Source organism: Natator depressus, chromosome 5 (genome assembly GCF_965152275.1).
Source record: "Natator depressus isolate rNatDep1 chromosome 5, rNatDep2.hap1, whole genome shotgun sequence".
Lineage (NCBI taxonomy): Eukaryota > Metazoa > Chordata > Testudines > Cheloniidae > Natator > Natator depressus.
This window is the reverse complement of record NC_134238.1, coordinates 87,646,936-87,660,605: the sequence shown is the minus strand read 5'-3', so window position 1 is coordinate 87,660,605 and position 13,670 is coordinate 87,646,936. Positions and strand designations below refer to the sequence as shown.

The 13,670-nt window shown below is 42.0% G+C and overlaps 1 protein-coding gene across 3 annotated transcripts in view; it reads left to right on the top strand.

Moving 5' to 3' along the window:
• AOPEP (aminopeptidase O (putative)) overlaps window positions 1-13,670 on the top strand; it is a 378,987-nt gene that overhangs the window by 340,811 nt on the left and 24,506 nt on the right. For all 3 annotated transcript variants that reach the window (XM_074953154.1, XM_074953153.1, XM_074953152.1), the window contains one exon: window positions 5,073-5,189. In XM_074953154.1, coding sequence (XP_074809255.1) covers window positions 5,073-5,189 — 117 coding nt within the window. The remainder of the gene's footprint in view (window positions 1-5,072; window positions 5,190-13,670) is intronic.

The window sequence follows — 13,670 nt, the reverse complement described above, 5'->3', positions numbered from 1 at the left end:
TTAAAAGACATTTTCTGGGACTGCCTTCAACCAAGGAAACACCGCTGGATTCCATTGTGTTTCTGAAACGAAAAACCTTCTCCATATAATTTTCAAAGGTCAAATAGCTTTAATTCTGTTTTGGCCGTGTTTGTGTTGAATTTCAGCCAGCATTCTCCACTGTACAGTAGTGACTTTTTTCCTTTCCCCCTTGTTTTCACTCAGTATAAACAGTTCCTTGCTGTAGTAACATAGACAAATATAGCAGAGGACTCTTTTCTGGGAGAAGAGTCTCCCCATGCATTTCTTAACCATTTTTGGGAAGAATTGATCTATCTGTGTATGAGAGAGAGGGAGGCAGTAGCTGTAAATTGAAGTGACATCATATGTATTACTTCCATTGATCCGCTTTTAGACTACAGCCAGGACAAAAGGAAATGGCATCAGGGAGGAAGTATGCTCATTTAGGCACAGATCCCAGTGTGATAATGGAGTAATAATAGAAATCACGCCACTGTCAATCGGTTGCTGCATTAGTCCGAGGCGCATTTCCCCTCCAAGGAGGCTTTCAATGACTTCATTCAAGTGTAGGCTGAAGCAAACGGGATATTCAGCATACCAGCTGTACTACTTTAGTGATTTGTATCCTGGCTTAGGGGTGCAGCGCAAGCAGTGGTGCTGTGGATGCTCAAATGCATATATCGTTGTCACATTTCATGGCTGTGAAAGGTCAGTAGTCAAATGTTTTCAATGACATTTTTCTAGTAAAAATGGTGAATCTGGCATTTATTGCATTATTCTAATGGGGGAATTGACAAATAGTCTTTTTAGTGTGGGTGGTCTTCTGGGATGTGGGGCCGATGACCTTATAGCTACACTGAGAGAGCTTTGAAGAGGCAAGATTCATTGTCGTTTTTACAGGCTATGGGTGACGTTCAGAAAATTCATATTCTATTCCAAGGAGCTTTGTGGAAACTTTTTAAAAACTATTAAAAGTTCTGAGATTTACTTGTAGTACAGTATCCTATTTGGAGCATTACTGAATTATAGTTTGCTGTGGATAAAATACAAGATAGCTGTTTTCCCTTGTCCCCAGATGTTTAGTAAACATTGAATCTCATTATTTAGAGCAGGAGTGCATGTGTAAGCTACTTCAGTGACAACCTACAGTTGTAGTTTTCTGGACAAATATTGTCTCTTCCATTTGATTGTGTCCCTTTTTTTCCTCTTTGGTCTCTTTCAAATACAAAATCAGTTTTGGCATGCCACATCCTTTCAAAATTGTGTTTCAAAGTTAAAGGTCTAATTGTACAAACTTTAAAAGCCAGTGCACCAGTTCACGAACAAGAAGCAATATTTAATACACTATCTGAAAAGAAAAGCAAAAGTATTCAGTACCTTGGTAGAGGTAGTGCAAACAGCAACTTCAAAAGCAAGACAAGCAAAATAAGATTCACAATATTGGGAAAATGACCTTCTAGCTGGGATATTGTTTAGTTATGTGGAACATTACAAAAAAGCTCCAGTGTGCTTGATCACAACATATTAATTCATTCCCTTTTTGTAGTATTTGTACAGTGAAGTACAATCAGCCAAAAAGCCCTGGGAAAGGAACTTGATTTCTAAGGGTTTTGGGGGTAGGGGGTTGGGACTAGAACTGTCTGCTTTAAAATATATGTACATGATGTTGTATCTGTCATCACCATACTACCTCTTCACCAACTGGTAGCATTAGATTCACATTGTAAATAGTGTTTTAATTCTGACCACATTTTCTGGTGTAAGATTTCTCTTTTAACAACCACATCAGACTGAGCATTTTTGTGTGACATATATTCCGTTATTTGTCAGAAAATTTTTGCTTTTTAATGCAGAAAACTGTTTTTATTTTTGTCCAGGTAGAAATAGACAGTGGCACTGTAAAATTTTGCCTTCCCATATTTTGCTGTTGCTATATCGTATATTTCTACTGATGATGATGTACTCAATATACAGTCAGAGAATTTGATTTCTCGGAAGTTAAAATGTTTTTCTGGTACTTAAAGTGCAATTTGTTACTACTGTTGTTTAACATTTATATTGTGTTAGCACCAAGAAGCCAGCCAGGCCAGGGTCCCATTGTACCAGGTGCTGTACAAATATATGGAAAATGATAGTCCCTGTCCCAAAAAGCTCACAGGCTAAAACACAAGACACAACAGGTGAATGAGACAAACATTTGGATCAGGGTTGGGGATGGGGGAGACAAGGTAAGAAACAAGAATAGGATGTTCACAGTTGATTAGACATCTGTATATTTATTTACCAAGTGTGAGGTTTTCTGAAATTATAAAAAGGTCTTTAAAACAAAAAAGAGAGAAAATAGTTGGTTTACCAAATAATGTAATTCATGCCATTCCATTTGGGAAAAACAAGGAATCTATATACAAATTGGGGATTTTTGTAATAGTTTTTGCAATTAAGCTTTGTGGAGCTTTCCTTATCTTGAAGCAAGCTACATGTCATGTTAGGGAGAGCCCTTTTATTAAGGGGGAAAAAAACCAAGGGAGTATGTTTGCGCTCCCAGCATTTTAGTTCAAATGAATAAGAAAGGACAAAATGTTATAGCTGTGCCCACTTGGTGCCACTTTAGTTGGGTCTGTCAGCATTTCCTCCGTTAATGCCTCTACCTGCTGCTCTAAACACTCGGTTTAGTAGCTCATAATGTGGCCTTAAATTATGCTGTGAGCTGTAACCTGGCCTACAGGGTCCCATCCCAGGGACTTAGAACGTTGGGAAAAGAAGAAGTTACAAGTTTCAGTTGTTTTTTTCTGTGTGCTCAAATGTAATATAAATTTTAAACTGTAATTCTCAAAATGCAGCACAGTGAGGTAAATTACGGAAATGATTATTGCCTTACCTCTGGATTTCTTTGCTTCTGTTGGCCTAAATCAGATTCCCCAGCATTATTTTAAATAATAACACTTTGTGTGTGAATTCATATTACAGATATGGTGAAAAACCTTAAAAAATAAAACAAAACCACAACTACCTGCAGTTTCTAAAAGCTAAGGGTGGCCTTATTATCCTTCTGTTTAGCAGTGAAAGCTTTCTAAATAAGTGCATGGTGTTCTGCAGCATTTCAAATTTTATTAGCATTCAAAATAAATTCAGTTTCCAAGCAGAACCAATTCCCAGACGTCTTTCCTGTCTGCTGTGTCTCCCACCCCCTCCCCCGGCCACTTGAAGCAGCTGCTCTTGGAATAAACAATAAACATTTCAGTGGGCATTTTAGTGGGTGACTTTACATTGAAATATTAATAACATTTATTTTCATTTATTACTGTTTTTAACTTTATTTTCCTTGCAGTTGGCAGGTTTGAGTGTTACTTTGAAAATATTCCAATTAGAACAAGTGAGTAGGTTGTGGCTTTTTTCAAACCCTGAGAATACAGCTTTAATAATAAAAGAATGCATTGTAAGGAAAATAAATTGTAAAAATGCTAGTGATTTATGTCCCTTCTTATTAGCATCTGATTTATGTGCTAATGCCAAGCGATGTCAGTCTGAGAGTGAAGATAATGTCTCATTGCTTGTTTAGCTGGTGATATCTGCCAAAGCTTTACAGGTTAAGATTTGAGCAGAAAATTCTCGATTGCTTCATGGTCTTTGAGCAGAAAATTCTCAATTGCTTCATGGTCTTGTTGCCAGAGTGCTGTTTTTTGGTATGCAAGGGGCTGTTTTAAAAACAAAAGAAACATTTAGGAATTCTCTGACACTTGTATCCCTCCAAGGAGTCCAAGGCAAAGTGAGAGGGAACTTTTTTTCATCTCAGGCTAATTGTAAGGTAAGGGCTTGTGTAGTCCAAGCAATCAACCTTGGCTGCAGTTTCTTTCATGAGAAGAAGATGAAAGTAATGTTCTTTATGTCTGCCTTTGGCTGGCACCTGGGAAGCTTAAGAAGGCAGGGTGGAGTGGTGGGCAGCGCAGAAGCAGGAGAAGGCCTTAGACCGAAAGGGAGACTGTGACCTTAAATTGGGACAAAAGTGGAATTAGGGTGGAAGCAGTATGATTTTTGTCCTTTAATAATCTGCAAAATGTTAGAACTGAGTAGTGGTGGGTTTGTATTTTGCATGCAAGAATTAAAGTTGATGATGTGTGGTTTTTTTTCTTTTTCCCCTTTTGGTGTCCCAGAATGGAGAACATGGGTGTGTGGGGGAGGGTGGGGGGTGGAGGGAAGCATTTGAGTGAATTAGGAGCCTGTGATAGAACTTTCAGAACCCTGAATTTCCAGTATGTTTCCTGGCAGCTAATGTGTATTCTTACTTTGTGCTTTCCGTGAATTATTTATTTGTTCGTCCGATAAGCCTATTAAATGAAGCACTTAAGCACTCACTACATCAGGCATCTTGCGCTTTTTCTCTTCAGGCTACCTGTGGTTCATCTAAAAAATGTTACATTTTGGAATCAGGAACAGCTGCTAAATATATATACACAATAGGTACATAGACATTATATCTTTCCCTTCTTTTTGGTATGAGAATGGATAACTTATGACTCTTTGCACTAGAAATGTGCTGTCACAGTCTTAATTTTGCTGCATGCCACTTATTTATACCGTGTTTCTTTGTACACTGCAGGAATACAGTGAAATTGTTTATATAACAAATCAGCAGACCCCTGGTGTAGTTAAACATTCATATGTCTGGTGGCCTCCTGAAGTGATGCACTATAAATTATCCTTTTGTTTCTACCACCACCAAGCCTCCACAAAATGGAATTACTTAGCATATGTATTCCATAAGGAACAGAGCCTATTAAGCCAAGATAATGTTTGAATAAGAAAACATGATTTTGATCTGATCTAAATATAGAAATGAAAAGCCATGGAAAATGAGTCTTAACGAGGCCCCAGAACAGAGTCTTTCAAAATACAGACAACATGAACTCTGAGGTTTTTCCAAAGTCAACTAGCTCTTCATCAACTACTAGGTCAGCATTTCAAACACATGCTAGAATTACACAGGTTATCCTAGCGTTGTTGTCTTTGGTCTGTGTCAGTTTAATTGCTTAGTAAGCAGTTTTATTCTTATGATACATGTATTTTACTCTTAGCTTCTCCCGGACCAGCTGGTCTTACTTCTGGAATCTCTGTTGGAGGAGAAGATGTTATGTCTCAGAATTCTACAATGCTTAGAGAAAACATACCACCTTGATGAGCAGGATGCAGAGGTAATTCATTAACAGTCCCACTGCAATATTAAAAAGAGTCATTGTGCTATTGACTAGGAATATTGACATTCCATTAGGACCCAGGGCTATTCCAGCTTCTTTTTCCATTAGAGAATTCTAAAATTGTGTGCATATGCACTACTGAAGAAGCAACAGGTACAGAATGCCTGCCTTACTCTGTATTTCTCTGTGAATATGTGTGATATTAGTGAATATCATGTGTAAGCTAATATGTTTGCATACTATAGTTAGACTATCTAAAATAATTAGTACAGCCAGTTTGCATAGCCTCCACTATGTGTGTACATGTGAACAGTACGCGTGCCTTTAAGAGGTATGCGCACACAAATGTTAAAACTGCTTAATTCATATATACATATTGTATACTGGAACTTGTAGGATTTTGATAAGGTGTCAGACTTCAGAATGAGACCATTCATGTTTGTTTTGGTCTAAATTTCTTGTTCCACTTGATCAGCTCATTGTTTGCCTTTAGCTAGCACTCAGGCCTCACTTACATAATATAAAATTGTGCTTTTATGAGAGAGTAAAATGACTTCTGTGTTCATGGGATATGAGTTCCAAGGAGCAACTAGATCTTTATAGCTGCATCTGTTAATTGCAGTATGTGTTTACAAAAAGAAAAGGAGTACTTGCGAATACAGACTAACACGGCTGTTACTCTGAAACCTGTCAGTATGTGTTTAAACAGTCATGGGAGAAATTATTATTTACATGATGATATAGATGTGCATAGCACTTTACAGACAAAAATAAGGACACAATCCTTACTCCAAGGGCTTGCAAACTTAGGGGCCTGATCCTGTAAACACTTACTGTGGGGCATGGTGTTAACTGTGGGGTCAGCGATCACTTAGTGCTTAAGGTTTCTGCAAGAGCTGTGCTTTATTCTGTGTCCAGTTTCAACTGGCTCTGCCTAATAAGATGTTCACAGTGCCTCGCCCAGACACTCTGTCTGGGAACCACAGCCATTAAAGCACAATTCCCATACCATATCGTCCCTTCTAATCCAAAACTTAATAACACTTACTACTACTGTGCAGTAGTCCCATTGACTTAGCAGGCTGAGAGAATTTAAGTTAATAGGACTGCTCATGGTAGTAAGCAGTATTCACAACAGTAAATGTTCTCAGGCTCTGGACCCCAAGTAGACAGTGTCCAGAGAAAGCACATTTGGGAGAAGATGGAGGAAATGAAACCAATCCAGGAAATATGCATTGTGTAGATGCTGGTTAGATGTTCATAAACAAAAAATAGTTATTGAGGAGAATATATTCATACCAGTATAATGAAGGAGCACTGTTAAACTTAACATATTTGACTCCTATTTAATTAAAAACTGCCATGAACACCCCAGAAGGTCACTGTGCATCGTTTATCATGTATAATTGAAATTTTATGGTAGTAATTAAAATGGAAGGAAAAAGTGAAATCTGGCTCATGTTTGTTACAAGAAAATGGCTAGGTAGACGTAGTATGTTTTAGAGCCCTGTATAAATCCAAACATTAATTTAAAAACTCCAAACTGCAGTCTAGCCTTTTTCAAAAAAACTCTGCCAGGTGACATTTCAACAGTTGCTATTTATTTCAGCTTTTTATTTTTTGTTTATCAGAGTTTCCAAGTGCCAGACTTATTTTCAATTAGTATTCAAACAGACTTTTCTATTTATAGGAATTAGGATCTATTTTAATCACAGATGAATGCCAATGAAATGTCAGGAGTTCTATAATGGGAAGAGGAATAACTAGGGAGGTAGGATCAAAGCGGGAGCCCTAGTGTTTCTATTTCATGCCAGTGAATTGTGAGCTACTAGACCTTGGGTTTAGGGTTGTTTTGTTTTGTTTGTTTTTCCTCCTTAAACTACATAAATTCATGGGGGTTGGTTTTTTTGGTAGCTTTACTTAACTGCACACCAATGATCTTTCATATTTTTTCTCTATTTGCAACAAAATTATGACCTCAACAAAAGAAGCATAATCTCTGTTTTATTGTACAAGGTGAAACCAAGGGCTTAACAGACCTTTAAGAAGTACAACTAAGATAACATTACCATTAGAGTTTTACCAGTCATCAGATCAGAGACACGTACAGTCCTTTAAAGGGAATGTTAGTTTACACACTGTCACATACCTAAGGAAGGGACCTTTCATGTTTCAAACTACAGTAAGTGCAGAGCAGAGTTTCTTTATAAAGACACTGGGACATGGAATTGCAGGATTCCAATCCAAGCTTTTAGCTGAGCTGTTAGCGTCTAAGTCTGATTAGCTGGGACATTAATCTGTTATAGTTAAACCTACGTAGTTACAGGATCTCAAATACTTCTATTAACAAAACTTCACAATGTGAGTATTAGAAATGTAAGCATTCAAAATTGCAGACATAGAAGTAAAAAGAAAGCGGTTAATGTCACAGTTTTTATTAAGGATCTTTTTTGTATGTAGAAAATTGTCATTTCCTCAGTAAAGTACACTAACTTCTTAATTATTAAGAAGTAATTATTTCCAGTTACATTAATTCTTGTGCTGGAGATTAGCCATGATCAGACCAACAGTGTACTAAACTGGTATAATTCTTTAAAACAGGCATGGCACATGGATCCTACTGTTAGCAGAAATTGTCAATGGAACATCCAGTACACCTTTCTTAGTACTGTAGGTAGCAAAGTGACCTCACTCTAGCAACAGAAGGAATATAAAAATATTAATTTCTCCTGCTAGTAAACTAAAGCCATATCTATACTTACAAGTTTACAGTGGCACAGCCACATTATGCCTATGGGAGAGAGCTCTCCCATTGACATAAAACCAGCTTAATGAGCGCTGGTAGCTATGTCGGTAGGAGAGCATCTCCCACCGACATAGAGCTGTACACACAAGCGCTTATGCCAGTGAAATTTATATCACTCGGGGGTGTTTTTTTCACATCCCTGAGCTACAAAAGTTTTGCTGACATAAGTGCTAGTGTAGACATGGCCTTATGTGTATGTATGTATCCATTTCAGATTTTGTATTGCTGAGGCAAGGAGTCTGTGGCAAGGAGTCTGAATAATCTCACCTCAGTCAGCATTGTGGAGAAATGGGTAACGGGGGAGAACAGAGAAGACAAAATGCCTCTGGCAGCTTTCATCACTCTGGGCAGATTGAGATAAAACACATTTTTCTCAGTCTCTCTCTCTTTTTTTTTTTTTTTTTTTTTAAGACTGTGGTGTTCTTTATAAAGATTGCTGCTTTGATACTTCAGCACAGCAGCATTCAACATAACACTGAAACCAGTACAGAAGCAGAAAGGGAATATATTGTACAATAAGGTCTCGAGTCCAGTGTGTATGGAGATTGGGAGCGCAGGCATTAAGCCTGTTTTGGCCGTGAACTGCTCTTTAGCTCGCTCACATGTATAATACAGACTTCCCTGACATATATCTCATTGGAGATGTAAATCTCTTTCCTGAATTTCAGAAACACTGCAGGTGAACTGATGATTATTGCTTAGCCTTTCACCATATAAGAGAACAGCGCAGACCATTCCTTCCAGCTTCTGTTTCTTGAAGCCTTTATACACATTTGTGAAGCATTAACCTTCCTTTTTCCAGTTGAACATGCTTTCTGTTCCAGCCAACATTTCTCTTCTAAACTTGCACTTGCACACTGTACTGTATCGAATCAGAGAAGTGTGGGACTGGAAGGGACCTCAATGCAGTCCAGTCCCCTGCACTCAAAGCAGGACTAAGTAATAACTTATTATTACTTATTATGACCATACCTGACAGGTGTTTCTCTAACCTATTGTTAAAAACCTCCAATATTATGTCTAGGTAAGTTCCTGTGAGATATAAACTGCTATGAAATGGGTCATTTCCTTGTGCAGTATTGTTCTCACCTCCCCACTGTGCAGCACTTGGGTGTCTGGGGTTTTCAGCCTTGGGGTCAAACATGATTCCAAAAAGACCAAGGGGCCAGAATCAGTACTTGGGGGAGATTATCTGCCTTGTTCTCTTCCCTTTTTTGCCACTTGGGCAACTCAAAAGGAGCAGGTGCCACCCACAAGTCCCATACGCCAGGAAATCCCCAGCAGGGAAAGTCCTCATGTGGCACTGAGCTAACATAACTGGCTCCTATGTCTCCCTCCTTACAGCTTCTCATGGGGCACATTGGGGGTAGGAAACGGCTGTGCTGGAGTGAACTGTACTTCAGTTATCTCCAGCTCGTTTATAGTCCCTCAGGGACTGCAGCTGTTTGGCAACAGCTAGAGCAAGACCTAGGCTGCTCTAAACTGTGCTGGGGCAGAGTATTGAGGAAGCTGTAAGTAGCTGATGGTTCTCAGCTTCTCTTTTCCCCCCTCTCCTGCATGTCTGTGTAGCAGAGTGGAGCTGGCCTTTGCAAGGCACTATGCTAGACTCAGCAGAACCAGCCAAGCTCCTGCCTTGCTCTCACTGGGGCTGCCACAGCCCAGCTGGTAAGCAAGCAACGGAGCTACCAGAGCTACACTCCTCCCTGCTGGGGCAGAAGGGTGTTGAGCAGCTGCAACAGGAAAGAGAAAGCAGCTGCTCAGAGTACTCCCAGCTCACATGGAGCTGCTCCTGAGGCTGCAGGGGCAACAGTGGGAGGCAGTGACCCCTATCAGCTCCACACAGGAATGGGCTGATTTAAACACCAATCAGGGAATATGTTGTAATTTCATAATCATATATGCATAATACAATTGCCCTTGACTGCCATTGTTGGACACTGTCTCCAGGGCCAGATGTGGGACACGGCTGGTCTAGTGGCATATCACTAATCATAAGTCACGCTACCCTAAGACCTTGCATGGTCTAGGATGCTTGCTTAACTGTACTAACAGTATATCCCTCCTATTTGTGTAGTGCACATTTACAGTAAATAATGATTTCATTGCAATAATATTTCCCACGTCCAGTTTAAACATAGGGAAGTTTGGAGAAGGCACAGTAATCAAAAACCTGTACCTTTGTTTTCCAGGTATTAAGTGCAGTAACATGAAATGTATGAAATAAGCATGTAAAATACATCTTTAAAAACCATTTCAGAGAGTTGTAGTGTCTTCTACATTCTAAGCTTTTTATACCATCATCATCTTTCAGTGATTCAGCTGCCCCAATGTAGCTCCTCTTTGCAGTTATGCAGGTGAGAGCCAATTACATGGAAGAATTATTCTGCTGCCTCTCCTTCCCTCTCTTCTTGCCATATTGCTTCCTGCAAGGTGATAAGGCAGTTGTTGGTCAGAGTACATGTCCCATGACTGCCTGTGGTGTATCATGGGAGATGAAGTTCCGCAGGGGCGTACAGCCAATAGAGGAGAATGGGGACATAAGGGCATAAAACTATAACTCTCATGAGGCAATCCAGCAGCATAGCTGTATCAAAATATTTTCATTTTCAGGGATTCAGATTTTGACAAAAATATCAACATTTTCTACCAGAAGTAGACACTTATTAAAAAAATTTAGCTTAGTGAAAAACTCAATTTTACATAGAAAAACAATTTTTCTAGATTTTTAAAGGCTTAAATTAGAGCCTTAGACGTTTATGGCCAAAGTTTTTAGTGGGCCTTCTTAATTCCACAATACTTGTGGTTGCGTGCTCTAGTTTGCATACACAAATGAATATCCTGGCACATACAATAGGCATGATTTTACAGACCGCTGTACTGGGGGTCAGAAGCTGTTTTCTTGTAAGCCCCCAAACAAGCAAATGAAGCAGCTCAGTGTGGACTGTGCAGACGGATTGAATACAGCATCCAAGAGACTTCCAGGATGGCCAAAATCCTTTGTTCCCTTTAGTTCTGCTTGTGTCGTATTCTCCTTCTGGGCTGAGGCTTCAGCTGATAGAATTATAGAGAGAGCTGGCTGAGCTCCCTAGACATATATTCTAAGCACTGATGACTTTATGGATGAGTATTGCAGAATTTAGTTGTAGGGTGCATAAAGCTGCAGTCTCCTAACCATGCTTCAGGTTTAAGGGATATTTTGGGAACTGTTTGTTCCTTATTAGATCTCCTAACCCAGGGGTCGGCAGCCTTTCAGAAGTAGTGTGCTAAGTCTTCATTTATTCACTTTAATTTAAGGTTTCACGTGCCGGTAATACATTTTAATGTTTTTTAGAAGGGGTCTCTCTTGTAGTCTATATATTATATAACTAAACTATTGTTGTATTGTAAACTAAACAAGGTTTTCAAAATGTTTAAGAAGCTTCATTTAAAATTAAATTAAAATGTTGATCTTATGCCGCTGGCCCGCTCAGCCCGCTGCTGGTCTGGGGTTCCGTTCATCTAGGCCGGCAGCGGGCTTAGCAAGGCCTGCGGCTGGGACCCTGGCTGGCAAGGGGCCGGCAGCCAGAACCCCAGACCGGCAGTGGGCTGAGCGGCTCAGCCTGCTGCCCCTCAGGGGTTCCATCCGCTGGCTCCTGCCAGCTGGGATCCCAGCTGCCAGACCCGCTCAGCCCGTTGCTGGTCTGGGGTCCCGGCCCTGCCCACATACAGTGGGTACCTACCTTCTCCCTGGTTCTGGCCATTCTCTTCCCCTCTCTCTCTGCACTGAGCTGAGGGTGGCAGTGCACTGAGCACAGGGCTGGGGGTGAAGGAGCAGGCTGGGGGTTGGGGTGTAGGGTCTGGCCAGGAGCTAGAATGAGGGAGGGGGCTCAGGATTGGGGCAGGAGGTTTGGGTGCAGAGCGCTTACCTGGGCAGCTCCCATTTGGTGGGAGGGGTGCAGGTGGGGATCTGCAGGGGGGAGGTGCAGGAGCTCCCATTTGGTGCTCGGGGTGGGGGTGGGGATGTGGGGGGTGCACGAGTCAGGATGTGGGGGGGTGCATGGGGTGGGGCGGCTGGGGATGTGGGGGGGTGCAAGAGTGAGGGCAGAGGGCTGAGGGCATATGAGGGGGGTGCAGGTGTCAGGGCATGGGTGTGGGGGGCCTGGGTATGTGTGGGGGTGCCAGAGTCAGGGCTGGGGTTGTGGGGGGGTGAAGGAGTCAAGCAGAGGGCTGGGTGTGTGTGAGGGGGGTACAGGTCTCAGGGCAGGGCCCTTGGGGGTGTGTGGGGCTGCAGGGCTCAGGGCAGAGAGCTGGGGGTGTGTGTGTGTGTGTGTGTGTGTGTGGGGTCAGGGCAGAGGGTGTGGGCTGGGGTCGTGGGGTGCTCACGGCAGGTGGCTGGAGGGGATATGCCCCGCTTCCCCAAGGCCCTGCCCCCTGCTTCTTCTCTGCCTCCGCCAGGAGCAGCGAGCAAGCTGACTCCGCTGCTCCCCCACCCCCTCCCTCGCAAGGGCCATCAGCTGAGGGAGGGAGGGAGGGACGGAGAGGAGGAGGAGGTGCAGGAACCCAGCACACTGCGGGAAGAGGCAGGGGAGCCGGCAAGACCAAGCTTCTGCCCCCTGCCCCTTGCCTCTTGACCCTGGCAGGCAGCAGCGTACCATTAAAAATGGGCTCGCGTGCCGTCTTTGGCACGTGTGCCATAGGTTGCCGACCCCTGTCCTAACCCAATCATATGCCCTTTCTTTTCTCCCATAGCATAGTTAGATTGGGTTACGTGGGGTTCCCCCTCTCCTGTTTTTGAGGAAGTTGCTATACAGAAATCTATAGTCTGTACTCGTAGTAACCAAACCACAGAAAAAGCATTTTTTCCCTTCATTTGTCAATTATTTCCTGCGTACAGTTGCCTTTTATTTGTAATCACAAAACAATGGGCCACCACTTTATTGCTGTTTCTGCTTTAAAAGTCACACTTCCATGAGACTAGGAAAAAATATTGACCTACCATTACAACTGGCTGAAGTCTCACAATTCTTTGAGACTGTTAACTTAACAATAAATATCATCTAGCCTGTATGCATGCATGGGCTTGCTTGTTCTTAGAGAGTATTATGTTTTATGTACCAGCCATTGTGTTTAAAATTTGGGAAGAGAGGATAGATTGGCTTGAAAGGAGAGGGAAAAACAACAAACCTACTTTTGTTGTGCAGAAGCTGGGACTTTCCAGGTGCACCCACTGCCCAAGGTCAGTTAATATTTTTTAAACCCTAATAACCTTGACAGTCTCTCTTTTGATATACTTGTGTAGGCTGAACATGTATGTTTGAGCATAGTCTTCTGAGAAAACCAAGTTTAGAAGTTTCACTAAAAGAATTTGAATAATTTAGTTACAAACATATTGACACTAGGGTGACCAGGTGTCTGGTTTTGGACCAGACCACCCGGTTAAAAAGGGATCCTGGCAGCTCTGGTAAGGACCCCTGACCAAGCTGTTGACTGTCCGGTTGGCGGCGCCACTGTGCCGCGCAGCGGGGCTGGCAGGCTCCCTGGTCAGGAAGCAGTCGGCATCTCTGGCTCCTACCCTTAAGGGCGGTTGAGGGGGTTCATGTGCTGCCCCATCCTCCGCCTGCAGGCGCAGCTCCCATTGGTTGGGTCAGGGCAGGGGAGGAACTAGCGTGAGTGTGGTGCACGGGTGCTCAGCG